This window comes from Oreochromis niloticus, linkage group LG15 (genome assembly GCF_001858045.2).
Source record: "Oreochromis niloticus isolate F11D_XX linkage group LG15, O_niloticus_UMD_NMBU, whole genome shotgun sequence".
Lineage (NCBI taxonomy): Eukaryota > Metazoa > Chordata > Actinopteri > Cichliformes > Cichlidae > Oreochromis > Oreochromis niloticus.
In genome coordinates this window covers 24,258,478-24,284,001 of record NC_031980.2, presented here as the reverse complement: position 1 = coordinate 24,284,001, position 25,524 = coordinate 24,258,478, and the positions used below count along the sequence as shown (strand labels likewise).

Here is a 25,524-nt window from a genome sequence, read left to right as displayed (position 1 = left end):
CGAAACCACAGAGGACATAAGAGCTTTAGATCTGGAACTAAACTGGGTATTTTACATCCTTGTGACTCAGTTTGTCTTGATCTGAACGTGCTGTCGGCTTTTAATCACTTTTTCATTCCAGAACAGTAAAGCCTGGAAGAACACGAGCTTTCACTGATAAACTAGAGTAATTGATGATAATCACTTCACACCCTCCAGTGGGATGAGTTCTCTCTCTGGGCTCCTGCTCCACTGGGAGTTACAGGTAACTTGGCACGTCACGCGTTAGCTCCAACGACAGTCGATTTTAATTGCTCAGAATTGAGATCAGCTTAACTTCCTGTTGAGTTTAATGATAACCGCATCGCTGTCAGTCTCTTCTTGTTACTGCATAAAGTGTTGGTGGAGTGTTTATATCTATGTCAAATTTTAAGATACAATAGTAGATTTTAAAATCTGGTTTCTTTTTCCTTTTAAGGGAACTCTGATTTGAAATTTGGGGTTGCAAGGTTATTCTAGATCACTAAAATAAAAGATAAAAGCTTGACGCTGGAAAACACAACTATGTGAAATGATTTTGTTGACTCTGAAAACTAAATTAAAACTACAACTGAGGAAAAATAGCCTTAGCTTCAGTATTCATTAACTTGGAGAAAACTGGTTATCACAGTTTGCAGATGAGGCTTTGATGGGCCTGTTTATTGAATCTTTCAGAAGATTCTGTGTTTTTATGCTGATTTCCCTCTGGCATTAAACTAACACTAAAACTATTAAAAACTTAAGCAAAACAATCAAAACTCACTCTGGAAGCTAAATGAGACTAAACTGAATTAATAACAAAAAGTCAAAAACTAAAACTGCAATCATTAGAAAATACTCCAGACGTGTTTGGGTGTGAAGAATTGCTTCCTTTGTTAAAGTGTGATCAGTTTTACATTGTAGCGCTGCTCTTTCAGGCTGACTCACTGCACTTATTAGCTCTTTTTTATACTGTAAATCCAAATGATCAAAGTATTTAAAAATGAAGTACTGTAAAGTTGGTAATGGGCATTTCGAGCAGTGAGTATTCACTGAGAACTATTCGACAGAGTTCAACAGTGGCAGACTTTTTGATCTCTTAATGTCTACATGTGTCAAAAAGCATCTGTTATGCTTTCAGAAATATTATTTCCACATCAATAAAACCATAATAAACTTACATTTTATGCTTTATTGACTCTGTTTACCTGGACCTAAGGTGAAGCACATAGATTATTCCTGTTGGTTCTGCACTGACATGAACACACTCTGCTTTACGCACAAACAGAGGAGGAAACAACTCCCAGAAACTGCCGGCTTCCTTTTTCCTCTCTTTGTCCGTTCAGCAGCCTCTCCTGCCCGTGTTTTATTTTCCTTCCCCCCTAACCGTCTGGTTCAGGGCGGTCCACTGACAATCCACTGATTCAACTGACAGAAAGTCGATCCATTCTCATCCTAGTCGGCGTTCTCTCGGCTCATATCTTGACATCTCGGCTGCCCGGGGAGGTGGAAGAACACAGGTTTCTCTCTAACACACACACACACACACACACACACACACACACACACACACACACACACACACACAGGGACTGTATCCTCAATTTCTGTGAGTTTCTCATGATCAGAAACCTAAAAAGTTCCACTGGGTTGGGTGATTATTTTCTTTTTGTTAAATGGTCTCGTGGGGCGGTCAGAGTTACAGTTCTGTCATATCTGTCGAGTGGAGGTGGCAGATCTGACAGCGGCGTTCCCCCAAAGACCAAACCACAGTATTTACAGTGTTTACCCACTTGGAAAGACTTGATAGAGCAGAAATGCCAGAACTGACAAACAAGCTTTACTCTTTTTTCCTCCTCCTGTTTGCCTCCCTGTCTCTGAAGCCTCTGAAGGTCAGAAATAATCCAGAATATTAATGTTCAGACACATGATGCATCAGCTCAGGTTAAAGGACTGTTGTAAAGTCCGTTTATTACACATTTAACTAAACTGCCTTTGCTGCAGTTACTTGTTCACAGCTCTCCTGTGCAGTGACACATTTTATCGGAGCTCACTTTCAGTTTAACATGCAAATGAAGTGGTTCATAAACCACTGGTTTTAATGTTAACGGCCCAAACTTAACAAACATAGGCCAACAAGGTCAAGAAAGTTCTGTAACGGCACCACTGCCAAAGCTTCAGCACTTCAGTCTTTCCATCTGCAGGTAAACTTTACTTCACAGCCTCGGACTGCGGCTGGTCAGGTTAGATTTGTTTTTGACGAGATCAGGGGAGAGCTGGTGACATCACGCAGAACCTGCAGCAGGTACCGAGCTGCATCGTGTGCCACGACACCACCAACACCAAAACTGAAGAACAGGACCAACACAATCGCTGGCTGCAGGTTAAAATGCTGGTGTTCGCAGAACAGGAGCGCCATTAGAGAAACAGCTGAATGACACAGAGAACCACCATAACAACACCACACCAAGGACGTTTCAGTCACTACTAACTTACTACGAACCGGGCATGGAGCGCTAAATATTTAGCTAGCAAGCTCAAATGGAAAACTACACCTTTAAACTGTACAGGTACAACACACTACATGGATACTGATACACTGATAAAACAGTTTTATCACCACCTTCTTGGGCGGTCTGCACCACACAGGAGGCCTTTTTGGAAAAAAATTAATTAAAATGCTCCAAATGTCAGCAGCAGCAAACACACAGTCAAAAGTTCCAGTTTAATGACTTGTTATTGGCCACCACACCCCTACCTTTAAACCTTCACTGTAACCAAATGGATGAGTTATTAATAAATGAATCCCGCTGTTATGTAGCAATAAATGCCAAACAGTTTTAGTATCAGGCTGTAAATATGTTTACCTCTGCTGTGAAGTTTTAGCATGAGTTTATAGAAGCATTAGAGGAAATGCAGTTTTTGGTGTGCTCAGGACAAAAAACTGAAATAGTGAATGCTTTTTATGAGAAATAAAAATCTTAGAAATTCTTAAATTAAGATTCAGGCAGTAATCTTTCCCTTTTTGTAAATGGATGGGCAGAAAAGCCTGTTTTGTATGACCTCCTCATGTTTGTGACTTGGAGCTTGTGAGTTTTAAAGTAACCCCTCAGAGGCTCCCAGGTTTACTTTTCTAAAGTGACTTTGATCAGCTGCTCTGAACGTTCCTCTAATGAGGCCGGTGTGCTGTGAGGACAGAGGACAGCTTTGATCTGCAGCTAACTGTCCGTCAGTTTATTCGCCTCATCCCGTTTAATCTGACCGTTCTTCAGATGTCACACATGCACCGGTGGACGGACAGAGCCCACCTCACCGCACAGAGAGGATGTCCATCATCAGGCTGTTTAGGCGGAAAACCAGCCACCAGTGGTCTCTAACTCTAAACAGATCTCTAAACCTATGCTGAAAGCTGATGAAATATCTGCAGTTTTAGGAGGCCTGTCAACCTCATTTATCTCCGTTATCAGATGAATGATTCAATCTGGTTCTGATTTAGGCCAGAGTTATAAAGGAGTACAGTGAAAATAGCTGGGCTTAACTGCAAATATGCATAGTTCTGCACTGGTAGCACTGGTAGCACGCTATGGACTGTCAAGAAAACCTAAACACGACAAGAAATCAACAGCCAGAAGACTTAATCCCTCCGGAAGAAATGGCGTCTATCAGCCAACGGAATTCACAAACATACTTTTCCAGTCGTTCTTGCCCAAATTTTGAATTTGATGTTACTGCCATCAAATTCAAAATGAGCTAATTTTTTCATGATATAGAAGAAGCTCTCAGTTTAAAAACCCAACATGTTTTTCCTGTTCTATCGTGAGTTAAATATAGGGTTTTGAGATTTGTAAATTGCTGCGTTCTGTTTTTAATTCACATTTTACACAACATCCCAATTTTGGGGGGGACTGGGTTGTATGTGAGAGCATAAGTCCTTCATTGGGTTGTGTTTTTACATAGAAAAGGGGGGCTCTGCATTAAGAGTTTTTTCTCTCACTGAATATGAACTTGTGTGTAATTTATTGCCTCTCCAATAAAAAAATTGTCCTGATTGCTCTTTTCGTTCGAACGGATCTGCTAAGGCTCCTTTATGAAAGTTTAGCACCACTTTCCAAGAATAAAAAAAACTATTTTACTACCGCTACACCACTGCTAACACCCTTAACACAACCTTGGTTAGTTTTGTCTCTCCTTTGCCTGAATTATGTGCTTCTAAGGTCGCTAAAGTTAGACACATCCGTGGATTTTGGAAATAAACTGGCAGACAGTCTCTCTCTATGTGAGCTCAGTCATAACTTGGATTATAGTCCAGAAAGTTTTGGCGAAAACTGGCTTTTGTCTGCCAAATTTCTGCTCTTTAAATGTACTTGGCAGCACCGGAGATCGGTCTAAATATTGGCTCAATTAATTTTACATTTTCTCCAGCAGTGACAGCCAAAGTTGAGCTGCTATGCAGACAAACCACAGTGTCAGGATGATGTAAGTTGCTTCTCAGCAGATTTGTAGGCCAGTCAGACAGTAGCTCAACTTAAAATGCCAAAGATGTTACGACTGTGAGGAGCTGGTAGCTTTACATGAAAATGCTGCAGCTTGCATTTACGTGGGGAACAATTAACTGACAGTAAGACACTAAATAATGCTTTTGAGCACTAAAAAAAAAGAGTCAAAGAAGGGAAAGAGGAGTATCTCCTCTGTCTTTTCTGCTTATATTAACTCATCATGTCACATGAAGGCCACAAGGGCGATGAAACCATATATTTCCCATCCTGTCTTTGCCAATTCATTAGTCAGTGCAGCTCCTCGATGTGGTTATCCATCCCGAGTCGCCTGACGCATGTGATACTAAAGACTAAGCAGAAAAGTGGATCCAATTGATTATTTAAGTGACAGCTGAGACAGGCGGGCACTGTGGGAGGAAGACGACAAATAGAGATAAAGACAACAGACAGCCTGAGAGCCCAAGAATGCTAATTAATTAAGCCGTCGCCACAGATGCCACCAGAGCTTCAAGACAAAGGATGCAAAGGAAAAAGAAAACTCCCCAGAAAAGGAAGAAAAGTATAAAAATGACATTAATTCTTCTGTGTGGCTTCCATCTTTGACATTAAAGAAAATAACAGACCTGCTGCTTACCACACTAGTGTTACACACATCATAATCATCATCATCATTTTCCAGATCCCACTGGTCTTCATTCTGCAATCCAACATCTTCTTCAGTCAGTTTCACACCTCCTCTTGGTGCCTGGCTCCCTATTTCCTCTTAACAAAATGACATGCCAGCAGGAATGAGACAGCAATTTCAGATGATGATCGAGATCTTCAGTGGGCTTTTGCAGAGCTGCATGCTAGTGATGTAGCTCCTCCAGGAAACAGGGTGGTATGAAGGATGCAAGAGTAGTGTCCATTCAGTGTCTTGCTCACCTACTTGGTCAGGGCCCCAGATTCAGAGCTTTGTGGTTTCTGGCACAACTGGCAGTGCTTCTGAGGTGCATGGAGAAGATCAAACCTCTGACTAGGCTGAAGTTTGAGTAACATCTGAGGTATGAAGAACAACTTTACCTCTGGACCAGCACATTTCAGCCTGTAGCCGTCATCAGGATCATCGAGACATCTTCCAGACATACTTTAAATAGCACAGATGTTTGAGTAGAAACTATTTCTAGTGGACAAAACAACCAACTGTAAATATCCAACATACACATCCACCAATGGAGCACCAGCAGGGATGGGCTGGCCATGTGGTCATTCAGTATAAGGCCAACTGAGCAGTGACCAGTGTAAAACCTGAGTTTTAGTCACAAGAGTGCAACTTTAAGATGGTATTCATCAACAAATGTTGCTGAGGAGACTAAAAGTTCATGCCGGGGGTCCTCGATGGCATCGCTGGGCAAACTCCATCACACAGCAGGAAGAAGGCACCATAAACGGACCAAACGTCAGTCGAAGAACATCTGAGCACCGGGTTAGTCATTAGTATGTAGCTGCGTGGTTTGGGCAACTCGATATAAAAGTGTTCTGATCATAAACTAAACGTCACCGCTAAAATCTGAGTGATTCTTTTCTTGGTGTCTGGGACATCGTGTGGCCATTAGGCCAAATCTTAAAGGTGTGCTGCATGTAAACCGTGAAAATAAAAAGCTGGAGAGGCAGAGAAGACAACAAGAGGCAAAGCACTGCAGCACATGACATGACGAGAACCTGATCAGACCGATTCAGCCAAACTCATGCATGCTGCTAGATTAATGATGTTGCATCTTCAAGGAAATTATCGTAACAGCTATGGATGACTGTGGGTTAAACCTCCTCCTTCAGCAACTCAATGGAAGTTCACACTGAGGGAACACAAAAAATTGCCTATTTTACATCTACCTGCTTAAAAAAATTCAATGTTTATTGAAAGGAGATGCTTAAAAAACTGCAGTTCCTCTAATGTCCACTGGAGGCGGGCTCCAACAGAGTACATGCCTCAAGTCATGAAGTGGGTAAATTCATGCGTTCTTTCATTGACAAAACCAAAGACTTGGGTGAAGTTTATTGTCTGTGTCATACAGGAAACTTAATTTAAACTAAAAGTTCATTTCTTATTTTTGGTACCAGAAATAAAACGTTTAATGTGGACTCTGCTGATCTGCCCTTTTCAGCCTTGTCAGCACCTGACAGTTCACTGATTGTTACCTGACAATGCCTCCCGTGTCCTCGACCGCTTTTCAATGTACTGCTGACTTGACTCAACATGGCCACATTCACCAACTTTAGCGCCACCTCTAGCATTCATGTCATCATTTGTTTTCCCGTTAAGGTGTTTTATTGGTTTTCTGTCCCCGCGAGGAACAGAGCGGAGCTGGTGAGTGAGGGTAAAAAAAAGGAAGCAGAGAAGTCCTGACGAAGCTTGCTGCAGGACCTCCAGCTGAGAGTCAGGCTTTTTATAATTCACTTTTTAATGTTCATCCACGTTTTCAGAGTATAACTGACAGAACTGCCCACTCAAAAGTGCTTCGCTTGTGAGCATAAGATTCATATTTTTTCCCTTTGTGTGGAGATGAGATTCAGCATCATGCACAGAAAGGTCCTTTTTGCTTGATTGTTTCTTATCAAACTGACTCTCTCATCACCATCTCAGTGTGATGTTCTTAAACTTCTGTATGAAGACACATTTGTGGGAAAACTTACCCAATCCCTCAATACAGCAGCCCATCACATTGTCTTCAAATGATGGGTTTTAACAGCCAATTTACTAACGATCACTTTTATCAGGACTTAACCGAGTCAAGGATTTCAGTTCTCACCATCACGCCTACAGAGGCTGAACGCTTTTTGGAGATTTCATCAGTTCACCTCTCATCTCTCCTTGAGACTTTCTCCTTCAGAACACCTCTGCCACTCAAACTGAAAGCACAATCCTATTAATGCCACATTTTTCTGAGTCAGAGATCACCAACAAGCATCAGGCTCCTCTGGAGAAAAATGCAGGACTGAGTATTTGAAAGTCCTGATATTTGAAGATTAGATGCGACACACAGCTGAGGCCTAACAGTGCCGGTGTCACCGCCTAGGCTTTGGACCCACAGTTTTGGGTTTCTGTGAACAGTTGTGATTCTGTTTTAGTTTTGAGGATCATTTGTTTTTGAGTTTTGCTCCTTTTACATCACAGGATATACCGTTTATGTTTTACCTTTATCTTGTGGAGGTCTCTGTGATGCTTGGGTAAATACTATCGAGTTTATTCCTTTTGTGTTCCTTTCTGTTCTGGTCTGTGTATTTTTGTCCTTCAGGGTCTCCTGTGTCTCATTTCCGCAGTCATTTGTTCTCCTTCTTAGATTTCTCTGCCTTTGTCTCATAATCCCAATTAGTGTCAGCTATCCTCCCACCTGTTTCATTACCTGGTGTGTGCATACATATTGTCAGAGTCTCCTTTTGTCCTTTGTCGCATCATCCCTCATGGTTGTGTTTCCTTGCCCTGCATTCCCTGAGAATTTGGTTTTCTCTGTATTTTGAATTACCAGCATTAAATCTGTGTTTTGAGTGGACTCTTGGTTTCCTGAATCTTGAGCTGTGTGTCCCTAACCTGCCAGCCACACAACCATCAGATGTCTGAAAACTTATCTGACCCCCAAATCGAAACTTAGAATCATTTAAAGATGCTGGCGTTAACCAGTTGACTCCAGCTTCCTGTCTTTGATGTTATTTATGTCACAAAGAACTTGGTAAGAAATATTCACATTGGAGAAAGATTGGACGACTTGATGTTATGGTTTGTGTGTTCAAAATCGCACAGAAAGCAGGTTTTCCAGCTTCTGCCGAACAGGCAAACGTCTGGAAATCAGTGAATTTTCTCTCTGCTTTAAAATGATGACATTTACTTGAAAGCACCGCTGTGTCAGAGCAGGCTACCACAACTTAATGTAAAGCAAAAACAGTCATTTGCTTAGTCACAAACCCACAGAGAACCTCATGTAACGTTCCGTGCTGACCTCTTCCAGCTCACGGTTTGTGTTTGGTGGCAGCAGCGGGCAGCTGTTTTCATCAAACTAGGTGCAGTAAAGTCACCAAACACCACCTGCCCGGCACAAAGCAGCAGACGGACGCAGGCAGGAAGTGAAGAAAGGCAGACGTTTAGAATCCAGAGCCAAATATTTGTCTCTGGAGCCTTTAGAAAAAAAGCCTTCGGTTCCTCAGATGTGTCCATTTGTGTTTTTTCTCTCTTCCTCGTCACTTTGTGCTCACTGGCAAACTGTCATGCTGTTTATTTTCCACCATTTACCGAGTCCAAACAATCATCTTCTCAGGTATGTCTACAGCGTTTTTTTATTTCTGACTTCACTGCAGACCCCAAACTTGTTTCAGACTGACATGAATTTATATTTAAGGATCGTCCTTTAAGAGCTGGCACTGCAGCTGAAGAGTCTGCACTTTCCAAGCCTGGAGGCAGCGCCTCAGGTAACCGGGAGGATTCACCGGATCATGCACCGTGAATCTGTCCCCAGGGTGAGACCGAGAACGTGAGACCTACCATGATGTCCTGAGGCTTGAGGGAGAAGATTCAGAGGCACCGACAGAACTGCGGCAGTGACGTCACATCACGCTGAAAACGCTTTTACCACACCAAAGATTTATTTCCTGCCGTTTCCTCCATGTCCTGGGGATTAAAATTGACCTGAAGGAATATTAAGTACCTTCAAACAAAGGGAGGCCATTTTTATGGGTCTGTTCTCACAACTCTGTCCTTACATCTCATACATAAATAATCTATTCAGAAAGCAGCTTACTTAAAACTGATTTTTAATCATCTAAGACTTTTCCTAAAAGGTTCAGGAAACCAAAAACCTCATCCTGCATTTACTCTGTTAAACTGCTGAATCTCAAAAAAGCACATTTATCACCTTTAGCTTCTGCGTAACGCCACTGCCTGCCTTCAGTAGTCTGGTTTCTAACCTTACCTCAGTTATTTTGTTTTTACCCTGTAATAATTTTTACTGGATTAATGTTGATTGTTGATTGGTTTCAAGTTTCGATTCTTACATTTTTAAAGTTCTACTCTTGATTTTAATCAAGAGTCTTCTGTAATTTTAATAAGTGTTTAGCATCCTTTTGTTGCCTTTCTGTTTGTGTTTACCGCTGACTGTTGTTTCTTTTTCTGTTGTTTCTCATTTTTATCTTATTAATTAACTTGCTCACGTCGGTCTGTTGACCGAGTTTTACATCTTCTTGTGTCGTGGGTGCAGTTTCAGTGCTAGTTTATAGTGTTTTGCTTGATTTGGGCCCATTTGCACCCTAAAGACATTTATTTGTTGTCTGGTTTTCAGCTTGTTCAGCAGCTGAGATTTGGTGCTTTTGTCTGTTTTCACCCTTCTAAAAATCCTCTGCACTATCAGTTTAAAAAAAAGAAAAAGAAAAGGATGAAGCATCCACCGACACTTTGCATAAAAGGCAGACGCCAGGACAGCAACCGCTTAGGGTGCATAGTAATGGCGTCAGAGTGGCATTTACACTGCCCAGAGGTTTGGCGGATCTCTGCGTGCTTTGTCCTAAGGGGCTGCCACCGAGCGTCACGGACCTCTGACAGAACAGCGCAGCGTCCAGATGGTGCAGCTTATCTGTATGCTGCGTCGCTCCAAGGACAGCGGCACTGGGCTGGAGCATCTCTGAGGGCGTATGTCAGACAGGAACGCCGGCCTACACCGTGCTGCTGCTCCTCATCCTCACGCCCTCCTCACTACTCACTGAGAACTCGTGTCCTTGAAGCCGTGCATGTGAAAAAAAAAAAAAAACTTCAGCCATGACAGCTCTGAATTTCAGTGATGCCCGGTTTATCATCTTGCACCACAGTGTTATCATATGGAAATTTACATGCTGGTGTCTGCTTTGCTTTACTACAATCATCAAGTCTACCTGCACATTAACACAGAGCCTAATCATAGACTCACACTGCTGATTATCAACATTGTAATTCAGGTTTATGATGAATTCTTGACCTCCAGCGGGTCAGTGTGCATTTTAAAGCTCCTGGTAGGACGTAATGTGCTACAACCATCAGAGGGTGGTGCTAATGCAACTATAAGCAGGTTGCAAACCTCCACTAAACAAAAACAGAAGAAAAAAAAAAGGATGACACTGCCAACAGTCTTCAAACAGGCGTTATAGGATCTCTCCTCCAACCAGGATCGGACGGGTAAAAGCGACGTATACAGCAATGAGAAACATGAAATCTTTGGACAAGAGGAAGGGCTGCTAAGTTATCAGAGCTAACTCTGGCTAGGTTAGCAAGTAAGCTGCAAGGCAGCGACACAGATCCCAATTAATAATTTCTGAGTAACTTCCAACTTTAAATCCTAGAATTTCACTCACTAAAACTGGAGCTCAGGTGTCACGGACAGCGTGACGATTAGCTGCACGGCATACGATGGCAGATAAGCCTAGCAGACAGCTACCTCTCTCACCATCCACGTGTCAGTCCAAGAGACCACACCCCTAAGGATTCAAACTTTAAAGCCTTAATAGAGTTTAATGCTCACCAGCTGCCTGGAGGAATACAGAAACTATCCATAGACAGCAAAACAGTGTATTTCTGGACGTTTTAATAATGCAGGCAATGAGAACCGACTCTCTGTTGGAGAACCTAGTGGGCAATTGTGGAACTGCACGTTTCGGTGCTCCATTTTCTAACACAAACATTATTATAAGCTTCGGCCTGAAGAAGACAAATGTGTTCCTTATGATTTATCTAACTGTGGGACTAAACAGTTTGTTGGGTCTGTCAGTTAGGCGGCTCGTTCAGTTTATATATTTATAATAGGAAAATATCTCAAACTAATCTGGATCCAGGCATTCATAGTGTGGAAGACATTTCTACCTTTCAGAATGTTTTTAAAGAACATTTTTAAATTAATATATCACAAATAACACATATATATTAAGTTATAAATTTGTATGTGTTTTTGCACCCAGTGTTGAATACTGACTTATTAAAACCAGTTTAACTGCTGACATACTGACATAAACTGTAATAATACAGTTCACAATAGTGTCATCAGCACTTGCAGCCACTGAAAAACCAACAAATAACATCCCTGTGCTGGTATCCATTTTATTTCTTGCTTGAATGTGCTTCCAGACTGGCTCATAGCACGAGGTTCAGGTCTCTGACTAGACAGCGCGAATGACAACAAGGAAATAAGGTTGATGATGTGTGAACCTGACACCACGCCCTTCAGCCATCATCGCCTGTCCTCTCCACCTCTGGAAAAAGAAGGCCTGAGTCAGCGGAGAGTCCCCGGACAGATGGGAACAATCTGCTCTCTGAACCACCAGCTGGAGAAAAAGAGGGCCGGCCGTGTGCCGATGACCTGACCGCTTCAATTAATTACTACTTTAACTGTATCCGTACACACACCCAACCAAATAAAGCTTCCTCTTCATTTATTATTTAAAAAATGTTTCCACGTATCAACAGTTACTGGTACAGCGCACTTTAAAGGGCAACTGAGCATAAAACAGTTTCAATTTAAGATATGGAACCAACATGTTATTCCGAACACTTGCTACGCGTTCGTAAACCTGAACAGCAGTGCTCTCTGATTTCTGTCCAGAAGGACAAAATTATGATTAAACACAACAAACATGAACACAGTGTTTGGCAGCACAGTGGCGCAGTGGTTAGCACTGTTGCCTAAGCATGAAGGTCCTGAGTTCAATTCCACCATCGGACTGGCGTCTTTCTGTGTGGAGTTTGCATTTTTCTCCCTGTGTACTTCCGGCTTCCTCCCACAGTCCAAAGACATGCAGTTAGTGGGGATAGGTTAATTGGAAACTCTAAATTTCCCATATATATGAGTGCGAATGGTTGTCTGTGTCTATGTGTTAGCCCTGCGGCGGACTGACAACCTGTCCAGGGTGTAGCCAGTCTCTCGCTAAGACAACTGGGATAGGCTCCAAATGGATGGATGGACAACAAACATGAATTATCTTTTTTATTTTTGATGGTTTTTGTTTAATTTCTGGGTTTTGTCCAATTTTGCGCATTTCGATTAATATTTATTAAAACAAGAATAAAGATGCTGTTTTAAAGATGAATCTACTTAATGACAAAAATTGGGGTCTTAACTTTAAAAGACTTCGAAAAGGGAAAACCTGCCTCTTCAAAAGTAACAATAAAAAATCTAATGAGTTTAAAGTGAGATTTAAAAAATCTTGATGTTTCCTCAGTAAAACTAAATGTCAGGAATCTGTGTTGAGGTTTGCAAAGCAAATGCTTAAAGTCAAGTTTTCGTTCAGGTAGATGAACTGTTTCCTGTCCTGGGGGGGGAGGCGGTCTCCCACAGAGCGGACTGGAAACCCATCTGCTTCTGTTATCAGCGGGAGTGAAGGGTTAAATGAATCTCAATGCCCACATAAATCACTCACTGACAGACACTAAAAATAGAGTGCACAGCACCTGGATGTCTGAGTAACCTGTGGGAACACAGCATGGGACTCAAATTCTGCCTTTAAGTCTTTTTCTGTAAAGTTACAAAGCATAAGTTTCAGCTCTCGTCTCCCAGAGGAAACGCTCTTAATGCACCACCTGAGCGTCCAGTTCGAGCCTTCAATAACCGCCAACAAGGGCTGGGCCTCAGCAATCCACAGACTTCCAAATGCATTAATATAACTCTAAAAGAGGAACAGAATCAGAAAACATTGTTTATACTGAGACAGGCTGAGCCTGTTCAACAATGAATAATTACCGCTCATCAACTCTGGCACTTGAACTGCCACTATGTAGGACACTCTCTCTACATTAAATTAGCTTTTATTAAGTGTATGTGTGCCCCTGCTATTCTTATTTTCCTGTGTCGCCCTGAAGCTGAGTTTGACACTCCCGGTATGGACCATGTTCCCCTAGCAAAAAACAGGAAATAAGTGAAAAAATAGAAAAGTCTTTTAATGAAGATGTATGTATGCATGTAGATAAATGTAACTGACATTTTTATTTTATCGTCACAGCTGTTAACTAGAATAAATAAAAATTCAGTGTTAGAGTGCAGTTTGGATCAGGCAGGTTTCTGGGTTTAACGTCGTTAAACGCCAGCAAGGAAAACTCAGCAGTGGAAAAAATGACGATAAACTGGAGACACCAGCAATCGCAGATCTGCACTTTAGGACATCATGTTAGCAACATTTGCATGCCAGCACAGACAGCATGGAGAAAAAGCATCTTTATCTCCAGAATGGCTCATACGGTGTTCTTTCAGCCTTTGGACCATGTGATATCACTGTGGTTACGCTTATTCGAGGCAGAGTTGGCATGTGGAAGTTTATAGTTTGACTTGTTTATCATGACTTACGTCTTCAACAGCAACATTTACATCCCTGCCTTTAGCTGAAGGCGGTACATTGGTCTATTACACAAAAATCAATCAGCAAACCTTTGCAATAAATGTTCTGGACGTGACTGAAGCACTGCACAAAAAGGCCAACAATAAAACCACCATTATTAAAGAGAAAGAAAACTGCGACAAATGATTTGTTAAACTTAAAGAAACAGCCAAAGAGGAAAAGAAAATCATTAAAACACAAGATGAAAGGTGAAAGGTCTTGAAATAATCTAAAAAGTTTCAGTTTACTGAAGCACAGGACAGCGGCATTCCAAATGTTAAGTTCCATGGAGAGAAATTACTAATTAAACAATCAACTGTTCAATTAACCAGCCTATCAGCGTCGTTCTAAAACGATCTGGTAAGTCTGCAGCAACTGAATAAAACTGCGTAAATCCAAGATCCTCTTACTCACCGCCTGAGAACCTCAGTTTAGCCCTCAATGACGTATTTCATTTCTAGGGAAATACAGCAGAATGAATGCCAACAGAAAGCTGCTTTTACTTTCTTCATTTTTCAAGGCAAAATTACAAACCCAGAGAGAGGCGCGCTCAGACCAAACAAGGTTTCAAACCAAGGTTTCTCATCACTCCAGCTCCCAAAGGTTTCCTGTAAATTTCAATGTGCTGCTCGTATGACTAATGCTTAGCACTGATTAATGTAATCAGTGTTTTTTATCAAGAGTAGACAGAAATGCATAGCAACTCACTATTTGATGGATAACTCATGACGCACACAGCTCTATGATCGTGTGCTACAGGGCAGCAGCATGTTTGTCAATGTAATCCAGAGTTTAACGTTGTTTATATGTATATTTAGCTTGTCCGGTGTCACAGATCTCCCACAGGAATAAATGATTATGAACATTATTAGATGCCGTTAGACAGAAAATCACCTGAATGACATGACAAATCACAGACACAATAAACAAACTGACCTGCTGATCGGATGAAAAACATGTTATTTTGGCAAACAAGTTATTTACATCGGTCAGGGATTACATGAAGACACAATAAATCTACAGGAGAACTGTGCCAAGTTCTCAGAGCAATTCCAAGACAGAGACTAAAATGTACACCAAAATATATCCAAACCACCAAACCATGTTTAAAGCCAGTCAAAAACTAAATTTAGTCCCAACTCATCTGCCACAAAGTTCAGCCCGTTCTCACTCCCCAGGCGTAACATCCTGACGATTTGTCACGTCCTGCAGCGTTCCTGAGGAACGCGAAAGGTGACCTTCCGCATTCATATGCTACGCGCCGGGTTATGGGTAAAATCCAGTAGTATTACGGTCTCGCGGGAAATACACGTTCCAGCCATGTATTCCAGCCCTAGCCCTAACCTGATCCCTAACCTTAAGCAGCACTTTAATGACGTTAAATAGTGTTTTCCAAAGTGATTTTAGTAAAATGAACAAACGTGTGTAGATTGATTCCAAACGGTTGTCATGTTTTCTCATGTTTCCTCACTTTTCCGATTTTGTCATTTAGGGACGTGTTGGGTGCCCGGAAGCGTAATATGTTGACGATTTGTCACCTAGCGTAAAATATTACGCTTTGGGAGTGAGAATATGTTGCAAAGTTTTAGTCACTTTGAGCTCACGTAGGGCTGAATCTGATCTGAATCACTAGTTTAAAGATGAAGGTTAGCCAAAAAACTGTACTTTTATACTTACATATATGTAATGTGTGTCTTTACTTCACCGTGAGGTGAAATAAAGACACACCACCGGGTGTTTTGTTTTGAAATGAATGTGTCGGTGATAAATTTCTGTCACCCAATGATGTGCTATTATAAAGGAGTGTTCACTTTCTCTGATGGTCCTGTTAATGTTGGCAAGAAAAATCAAAACATTTGAAAATGAAAGGAGACAAAAAATAAATAAATAAAATCCACCCACTCACTTCTGCCACTGTCATGATGGTTCTCCTGTCAAAAGAAATCCTCCATGCTGAGAACTACTTTTCATTCAACACTACTCATGGGGTCTGCTGCTGACAAAGAGCTGAGGCAGGGGTCTGTTCGTGGCATTGACTCAGCCTGCCGAGAGTGTGAAAGCTCTCGGTTCTGTACGGGGTGAGCTTGTAACTGCAGAGCTCAGTGGTTTTCAAATGAGGAACAAGAAGCTCTCAGAGGGTCTTTGTAGAGTCCCAGCGGGTCGCCGGCAAAGTAATATGTAGTTTAATGTCAATCCAAGTCACGCAGTCAGTATTAGTGACGTAAACATTCAGGCTGAAATTAGCTGCTATGTGTGGTGCTGTTAAGGAATGTGCCAGAAAGTTTTAGTGATTTTAATGCTGTATAGTGTTCAATTGGTTCATTAGTTGAAAGACGAAAGTTAGTCATTAAAAGAGGAATCTCACAATCTGAGGATTTGAAGCACTTTGGGCTTTAGAAGCTTGTCTTATCACTTTAAAATGTAGTCAAACTATTTTTACCTAAAAAATGTAACAAAAATTAAGTAAATGTTAAAGCATTCATTCTAGACCCAAAATCTAAAATTTTAGATTTTTTCTGACAACATAGTATTTTATTCTATTGCATATAGTGTTTTATTCTTTTTATCTTATCCTATTCCACTGTTTTTCTTAATTTTTGCTGTTATAGCTTTGCACTGTCCACTTTCTGCTTTAATGCAACAAATTTCCCACGTGTGGGACTACTAAAGGTTTATCTAATCTATCTAATCTAATCTAAAACTAGTCCAAATCATTTCCCACTCTTAAGTCTAAAACGACTCCAAACCAAAAACAAGATCTAAACCAAGAGCAAATCCAAAACTTCTGCAGTTCTGAAACCGCTGCATACACTAAATATAAATTCAGTCTAAATCTAGCCCAAACCCAAGATCAAAACCAAGTCTTAAACCAATCAAATCCCCCAAACTACCCAAAACTAACCACAAAACTAGATCTAAAACCAGTCCAAACCCAAAACTAGATCTAAAACCAGTCCAAACCCATAATAGATCTAAACCAGCCCAAACCCAAAACTTAATCTAAAACCAGCCCAAAACAGAAAATAAAGTCTAAAACCAGCCCAAATTCAAAACTAGATATAAAACCAGTCCAACCCCAAAACTAGATATAAAACCAGTCCAAACCCAAAACAAAGTCTTAAACCAACCCAAACCCAAAACAAACCTATCTAAAAAAAGGCCCAAACTCTAGACCAAAACCAAGTCTCAAACTTGTCTAAACACAAGTTCAAAACCAATCCCAAAGTAAAGAGAAAAACTTACCTAAAACCAGAACTAGATCTAAAACCACTCCAAACCCAAGCCAAAAAGCCAAAGCATAAAACCAGTGCAAACCCAAGAATGTTGACCTTTAGGCTTTGTTATATAAGAGTTTATTTATACACTATATGTATTTTCTGGAAACTAAAGGTGCTGGAGCATTTTAAGAACCTCACAACTGGGAAATGACCTACATGCACAAATCAGACTAGAGCCTGTGACTGCTTTTCAATCTTCTTATCTATGACGTGAAGTTAATTCCTCACGAATGCTGACAATGAGTGTCATTTACTTTTACTTTTTTCGTGTACTTCACCCATGGGGTGAAGGGCAGGAATTTTTAAAAATCAGTCTGAACTCATATAGACACTAATCCCCTTATTGGACATAGCAGTCTTACATAAAGCACTCCTCACTTTGTCCTGAGGCTTTCCATTTGGTTTTACATTAAATAAGTGGACAACTCAGCAGTTTCCCCTTGTATATAAAACTGTACAGAGTGCAAATAATGGGTTTAAAACACATTTTCCTGATATAAAAAACTGGCCCAATGTTTTCTTTTTTCCCTTTTTCCTTAGGCAAATGTATGCATTTGCTTTTTGTGCAATGGAGCAAAAGTAGGACTTTGCCTATGATTGTGTACGATGTACATTAACAGGCCTGGGATGACCCTGCTCTTCAGACATGTCTGCTCTTCATGTCTGGTCAGGAGAGTAACCAGGACCATGTCCATCTATGACTTAGTCCCTCGGAGTCACAAAGCTGAGCGTTACTGCTTGAACATTTGCCGTAACTAAACACAATATATTTGGGTATTACACTTTTGACCATATGACTTCTAAAGCTATACGGCTGTCATGTTGATAAGATGGAGGAGCATCAGTGAGACACCAAGAAAGCTGAGGCTTCCATATAAACATTTTTGGGCTCCATAATAGGGGTTGTGGTCTTCCACTGAAGGAAAAATCAACAGGAATGTGGTCAAAATTATTTATTCTGAAGTAATGTTTATTCTGCTACAGCTTAAAATCAATGTTTGTTTATTAAAACAAAGGGAAAATGCACAGATGGTGTATGTAAGCAAGGTAATGCAGACTTTCTTTTTTTCATGTGGACCAATCTCACTGAAGGTCCATTTTTGGGCAGAAAAACTACTCCACATTCAAAGACATCCTCTAATCTGAGTCCAGCCAGCACTACCCCAACAACGAATACATTCTATGTGTTTTTAATAGCATACTTTGTTAGGAGAAGGCATTTAAAACATATTGAGGACTGCAGGCTGAAATAGTTTTCTTCTGAAGGCCGTGATTGAAGAATTGAAGGTTCAACAGAGGCAGCCATCATCATTTACTGTGAAGAAGAGCATGATTGTGTGTTTCGAATGCTGCTCTCCAGTTTTTTACATAATGGGAGCCACACAGCTCTTCCCCCGAGAGGCTGAACCACAGAGAGCTGCAGGCAAATATGAGACCCCCGTCTGCAAATACCAATCTCAATCCCATCTCTCTAGCCTCGAAAGAAATGAAAAAAAAAAAAGGCTCGTGGGGGTGGTGAGGGGTGGTCTCTGAGACATTTCCATGGACACACTGATGGCTGCCCATGTGCTTGGAAATGTCACACCGTCATAGCAACAGGTTTAACATGCTGCTTAATTCAAGTTCGCAATTACAGGACTGATGCATGCACACAGGATGATAACAGGGCCGCACTTTTATGAAGGACTACCTCTTCAGAGTCTTGCTTACAGATACCCATTACTGCTAGTTTGCTGAAGACAAAGGCTTCACTGCAGCTCAAGGCTGTTTTGCATTGTCAATATCTCCAGTGAACAGTGTGTTCAGCTGTTTTTCCTCTTTAACTTGGCTCTAAAAAAATGCAGCATGGATAAATTTCTCTTTCTGGCATCGCCTGACTCTCGCGGCTCTCTCGAGAAGAAAAACAGGCACAAGTGAGCGTGACCGACCCTGCTGAGTGGGAGAGAAGCTCAGCAGGAGCGGTGAAGGGGGAAAATTGTCTGTATCCTTTTTTTAAATTTTGATTTTTACACATTTCCATTTCGCAGGACCCCGGAGGCATGACACCTGCCTCTGCCTTTCACAGGAAGCAACACCAGTCACATGCAGCTCTCACCTGGTCAGTGAAACCCACTGAGAAACGCTTGAATACGGCGGACAGGAAACCGGTGGGAAACGGTATTGATTACGGTCTTTCAGAAGCGACCGTGGCAATGAGTCGATAAGGGCAAACTGTTTGGGCCTGAAGCCTCGCACAAAAGGCGACTTTGAGGAGCAAAAAGGTCAAATAAAAAATAGATGTATGAGAGAGAGAGACAGAGGAAGAGAATCTGTGGGGAAGAACAATAAAAACAATAAAAAAACCAGTGAGCAGGAGTCACAGATTCATGATCTGAACATGTTTTTTTTAAAAAAAAGCTGCAAAGCTGCAGAGACTGGGAAAATAAACCTGCAGTTTATCAGCGGACAGCGGAGGGAGAAAGAAACAAAAGGGATCAGCATTGTCACCGAGCCAAAAACAAAGACGCAGGAGAAGAGGAGGAGGAGCAGGTGTGGGGAAGGCAGCGGGGGCGTTTACCTGGAAGGCTTGCCAGAGCTGATCGGCCAGGGCGCCGATCTCCGAGAGGATGTGACGAACGAGCAAAGATGCTGACATGCGGCTGCTTCCCAGCGCAATCACGTACTGCATCAGCTTCTCCGCAGGCTCGAGCTGAGTTTGGAAAAACACCACGATAATGCTTCCTTAGAACTTTAGAACTTAATAACACAGAACATAGAATCTGTAAATACACTGATTCCATTTCTCAAGATTCTAAACTAATCATGAACAGAGTTTCTGCAGGATTCACCTCCAACATCAACAGTTCCTGATATCATTAACTTTGTAAAATAAACTAAAATGACTGGACATCATTTAGTGATGCATTGAACATGGATCTCTCTCCATTCACATTTTACAACAGACAAAATAAATAGTTAGTTTATGAAATTAATAAAGCTTTTTCTATTGACACATGAGGATAAGGTAGAACAGTTTTGCATGTTTCCCAGTTCAAAATAAATTTTCTTTATCTGATACTGGGCCTTTGAGCAGCACCTCATATCAGCCTGTGAATGAAATTTTTTTAACAGATGGTTTGTCACACAGCAGCGACACGACCAACGAAGCCTCTATAACATATTAATTTCAGCAAACTTTTATGAAAAAACACTGATGTAACAAAACAAAGAAAACCAGAATCAGGATAAATCCTGATCAGCAGGTCACAAAAAATGTAATAAGTGTGACCCTGTGTGAATAAACCCAGCACTGCCTCTACAGGTGAGTTTGGTTTTTTAAATAATGACATAAAAAGGTTGTTTATTTATTTTAGAGCTTAAATTACTGATTATTTTACAGAATTCAGTTATAAATACAAATAATGCTGCTGCTATATTATTACAGATTAAGCTACCTATTAAAATATTTTTGGCATTGAATTGAATTAGTGTTAAACAAATAACACTAAAATGCAAAGACAACTGGTCAGCATAGGTCACGTGTAATGGCTCCAGTTAATGGTTCAACCTGAGCCAGAAGAAACCAGACACTTTCACCATCTGTAATTTGTTTTAAATTTAATATAATTTTTATTTAACCTTTATTTATACAGGTAGTGATATTGAGTCTCATTTAAAAGTGAAACATCTTTCAGACAAACATACCAAAGTATTGAATATTAATGGCTGTAATTGTACTTTAGGTTTATTTTATGTCACATTTATTTACTTATTTAATGTTAGTTAGTTGGTTGGACACAGATTATAGGGCATAACTAACGCACCTCTTCCCTTTTATTTTTCACATTATTTGACTTTGTCTCAGTATTGATGAATGGATTTACTGTATAAGAGATCAGGATCCGACCTATTTCAGATTTTCCTCTTATTTGTATGTGCGCCACAAAGAAACTCCTCCACACACCAACACATCCTCTGTGCTGCTCCACAGCCTCCAGACACCTCACATTTAGAACAAACAAACACTGCCCGAAGCTCATTAACAAACTTTTTAAATTATTTCAGCTGCTGATTTAACTCCAGTCGGGAAAAAAAATCTAATTTCACTGAAAAGCTCTGCTGAGCTGAAAAACTGCTCCGACACCCGATGACAGAGGAGCAGCCAAATATTTTTAGTCTTGAGAATATTTTAGAGCATGATTTATAGCAGCGTGCTCAATATCTGACACGGAAATACTCAAGTGGAGCAAAAATTGCTCCATTTTGTAAAATAATGCAGTTTTGTCAATGGAAAGTCCAAAAATGAATACAAAAGAAAAAGTTTTGGCAGAGTCCGACACACACTGACCTCAAGAGTAGTTTAGGACATGACTTCAATGATAAAACACTCAGATCTCGATCCAACCGCAGCAGAGCATCTTTCCTTGTTTTCCTATAACTGGATGCCCCAGGTGTAGAAGCAGTCGACTCAGAAAGGCTATTTTTAAAGTCCAGATTACGCTCAGAGGGCATCCTCTGCCAAGGCTCCAGTTTTGCAAAGATGGATAAACTGAACTCCAACATTTTTCTTTTCGTTTTTTAAATCAGTCTTGTCAGTTTTCCATTGGTGGAAATCATAAAAACATCTATATATGAAAACCCTGTGGTGTATGTTCTGTATGTGTTACATTTCCACTTTTACTTTTTCATTTTAGTTCCCTTTCTGCCAAATCAAACACGTGGAGCTACTTGCTGTGACGACCTCTCATAAATAAATACCAGCAGAAAATAACTTTTCTAATTGTCAATTGAACTCTGGGAGTCTTGTCTGTGAAACCAAAAAGATACGTTTGTGCTTGTGTATCTAATACAGTCACAAAACGTGTATTATTATGCATTATTCTGTTAAAGAAGCTGGGGTACACCTACCTTCATTCGCATGTGTGTGGTTATTTCAATCAGTTAACTATTTCAGAGAATGTGATTTTCAACTAACATGCATATTAGAGGAAAATGTCTTTTGTACTGTACTACTGTAGCACTAATTTAATTTTGCAGATTCATCTCATTAACATAAGTTAATAGGTTTTTACAGATTAAGTTACCCGGGAGTGTATAAAGTAATTAACACCGACTCCAATAATTCCATGTATACAGTTCTGCATAATGTGCACTTCCAGTCTGGGAATTTAAATATACTTTGACACAAATACATTTCCAGTAGGATTATTTTTGTTTCATTATTTCAGCTTTTACTTAATGATCTTTCACCTGTCGATTGGAAAAAAGAAAAAAAAATTATGCTGGTGGATCGATTCTGTGGAAAACAGGCGCCTTATATGTGATAATTAAATATTGATTTGGTGAAGATTATGTGATTTTTTGTGGTTAAATACTGTGGTAGTTGGAAAGGTCGCCAAAGCAGGCTGAATGTGCGACTGAATCCATCGAGAGAAATCCGTTTTGTGAGGTTAGCTCCTGTCTGAAAGTTCTTCAGAACCATCGATGATCGTCGTCTCCTTCGCTTTGTGCAGCATGAATATTAAAACAGACTTCAGTCACAGTCTTAAATGCTTCTGAGAATTCGCAACTCTCAAACACACGAGAATCCTGATGGCAACATATCACTCAACACTGATTGAGGCTGGCATTACAAATTAAAATGACCTCCCAACCAAACAGAAGCTGCCCGATTAAAGGTTCACAACAGAAACCAATCAAACAAACTCTGATTAATATTCTCAGGTTGGGTAAAACCAGCAGATCACCAAGTCCTCACTCGGTGACACACCTCCAACACCTCTTTAAAGATAAAGCTTTATCTTTAAAAAAGGGGTCTGTACTTTAACCAGGCAGCTGGGTGATGTTGCACCCATCAAACATACAAAAAGCAGTGCATTTGTTTAGGACTATTTTCAGTGGCGTGTTTGGGGCTTTCATGAGTATTTGTGGCAGCAGGACTCTTCAGGGTAACAGTGCAGCTCACTGACGTGTTTTTAATAGTTTTACTGGAGCTCATAAGAGGCTTTTTGACTAGAATATTAAAAGCAAACTGATCCCAAACACAATGTCAGCTGTTTTACAGCCAACACGTCTAAACTGTCCTCCTATGTAGTGCCGCCTGGCAGCTCCAAAAACAGCAACCGGGGGTGAAATACCCAACTCTCAGACTTCATTAAAACTTCAATTTAGAGCAGGGACCTCGGCCAGTTAACCTACGACTGACCTGGCAGTTTGAAGCTCAGCAGAGAGGTGTAATTTTTTATTTATTTATATGAGAGAGACAAAAATCCAGCCTGCATCTCCTTTCTGCTGCTGGAAACTATTTTTGCCTTTCAACCAGTATAAAACACTCTTTGTAAAGGTTTGTTATTCTCCACCTGTTCAACCGTGAGACAGACTGAGCATTACTCACAGTCTTTGGTTTGGTCGTTGGAAGTTTTTTTTCCTTTAAATTTACTGCAACATCTTCTTATTTCATGTCTTTCATGCGTTACCTGCACATCCTTTAAAAATGCATTTATTTTGTATGCTTTTGGAAAGATGATGTTACAGAGTACAAACCTGTGCAAGAGGCCTAATTTTTTTAAGCTTAGATTTGTCTGCATATGTGAAGGCACTGTAAGAGTGAAAGGCAGCAGCGTCAGAAAAATTAATGGTGTGATATGAAGGCAAGTTTAAACACGGCTGGATCCAGGGTACGAGAAGGTAATAAAAGTTCACCCAGCAGACAAAAGGATGACATGGGTAAGATGAGGCAGCAGTGGAGTTATACGAAGCCAGACAGACACCAAACTGTTCACCCTCTGAAAGGTTACTGCGTGAAATATGTCTGCAGTTCAGCACAGAGGGAGAGTGACATTTGAACGAAGCTGCTCGGGGATCCAGAGCTGGCAATTTCACCCTGTGAGCTCTTCATCTTGTCCAATCTCGTTCGTCTCGGTGCACAACAGCTCGTCCAGGTGTGTCTGAGAAATGCAGGCAGAAATAAGAGCTCTCCGTGAGGACCTGAGCAGCTCTGAAGGCAGGACCTACCACCGAATAAACTGCAGCTGTAAACTGAGGCTGTAAGCAGTTTGCTGAAACTTGCAGAGGACTCTTACTCAGCTGTTTGAATACACAGCCAGAGTTTCAGAAAAAGGCCAAACAATGATGGCATAAAACTGTCTAAAGCTGTCACATGGGTCTCCGTTTTCAAATTTAGTAATCCCCAAAACAGTGAAATCTCTCGTTATTCCTTTCTGCACGACTACAAAATGACTGAGCAGCTCAGCAAAATGTTAAAATGCATCTAATTAAGACTGTAATTGACAGATGTGATCAAGGTAATGAGCATAAAGGGGGGTAAGTGCTAAAACACAGGCATGCACAACCTGTAGCAACTTGTCCAAGAGGTCTGGAGCATGTAAATGAATTAGAGATTTCAGTAGGTTTGCCAGAAGATCACAACTTTTAGAAAAATGTTAAAATTATAAACGCCCTGTCTCACAGTGATGCTGAAAACCCTTTCCAAAGTCAAAGTCTTGAATAATCAGGCCCCATCATACCTTGAAGACCTCATAGTATCCTAGCAGAGCTCTTTGCTCTCAGACTGCAGGCTTACTTGTTGTTCCTAGAGTATTTAAAAGCAGAATGGGAGGCAGAGCCTTTCAGGCCTCTCTTCTGTGGAACCAGCTACCAGTTGGGATTCAGGAGACAGACATATAAATAAAACTGGACCTCTTGAGTGTTATTGAAGGGTGAACTGGGGAATTGGATCTATTTAAAAACTAGTTCTATAAAGAGCAACAACAACAAAAGTAATCTGTGTAAAAAAATGAAGCAAATGACCTGAATATGAGCAGATCTGTAGGTAACACTTCATAACTGCCTGTTTAGCACTTATTATCTGTAACTAAACTTTAGTTAATAGTTTTTATTTAAACTGACATTACTGAGATTCAGCATTGAGCTGTAGTGACTGTGTTTGCTGTGGTTCTGACGCTGACTGTCACTACATAAAAGACATTTAGCTGCTACCTCTAGCACAATTCACTACTCCATATTTCTAGGAATACAAAGTTTAAAAAAAGCAGTGATTAAAGTCAGTTTATGGTGTTTTTAACTTTTTAAAACATATTTCTTATGAGTCACTCAATTCAACATTTCAAGTCATAATAAGAAAAACAAAAGATTAAAGAATAAATCACTCCATGATGGATGACCAGTTGTTTTATAGCTGTCCCCCAACAAAGAACAACTGCTGGAGGACTCGTGTTAAACTGCACCTGAGCCTCGCCTTCCATCTCCAAAACCTAATTTCCAGGACCTCTGATTCATGTATACAGACCACCTCTTGTTTTGTGGTGTGGGAAAAAGTCGTCACATAAAGAAGAGTTAGAGCGTCAGTGAATGGACACACTTCCCTCTGCTTTAAAATAATGACTTTCTCTGGATGTCAG

At 40.6% G+C, this 25,524-nt stretch overlaps 1 protein-coding gene and 1 long non-coding RNA gene across 10 annotated transcripts in view; one reads left to right on the top strand and one right to left on the bottom strand.

The window, feature by feature from the left end:
* Nucleotides 1-25,524, bottom strand: part of mei4 (meiosis-specific, MEI4 homolog (S. cerevisiae)) — a 70,052-nt gene that overhangs the window by 28,305 nt on the left and 16,223 nt on the right. For 5 of the 9 annotated variants that reach the window (XR_266242.4, XR_266241.4, XM_025899262.1 and 2 more), the window contains exon 4: nucleotides 19,683-19,814. The exons of 1 other annotated variant lie outside the window; for it this stretch is intronic. Coding sequence is in view for 6 of the 8 variants with exons in the window: in XM_025899262.1 (XP_025755047.1) it covers nucleotides 19,683-19,814 (132 nt within the window). In the remaining 2 variants the exon portion in view is untranslated. Of the gene's footprint in view, nucleotides 1-1,432; nucleotides 1,526-9,053; nucleotides 10,232-19,104; nucleotides 19,435-19,682; nucleotides 19,815-25,524 lie in introns of those variants that run through there. 3 more of the 9 variants (XM_019345454.2, XM_005452438.4, XM_025899261.1) reach the window with 3 other exon arrangements.
* LOC112842523 (uncharacterized) lies at nucleotides 10,576-12,017 on the top strand. The gene is made up of 2 exons (XR_003214335.1): nucleotides 10,576-10,665; nucleotides 11,608-12,017. It is a non-coding gene; the product is annotated as an uncharacterized LOC112842523 (long non-coding RNA).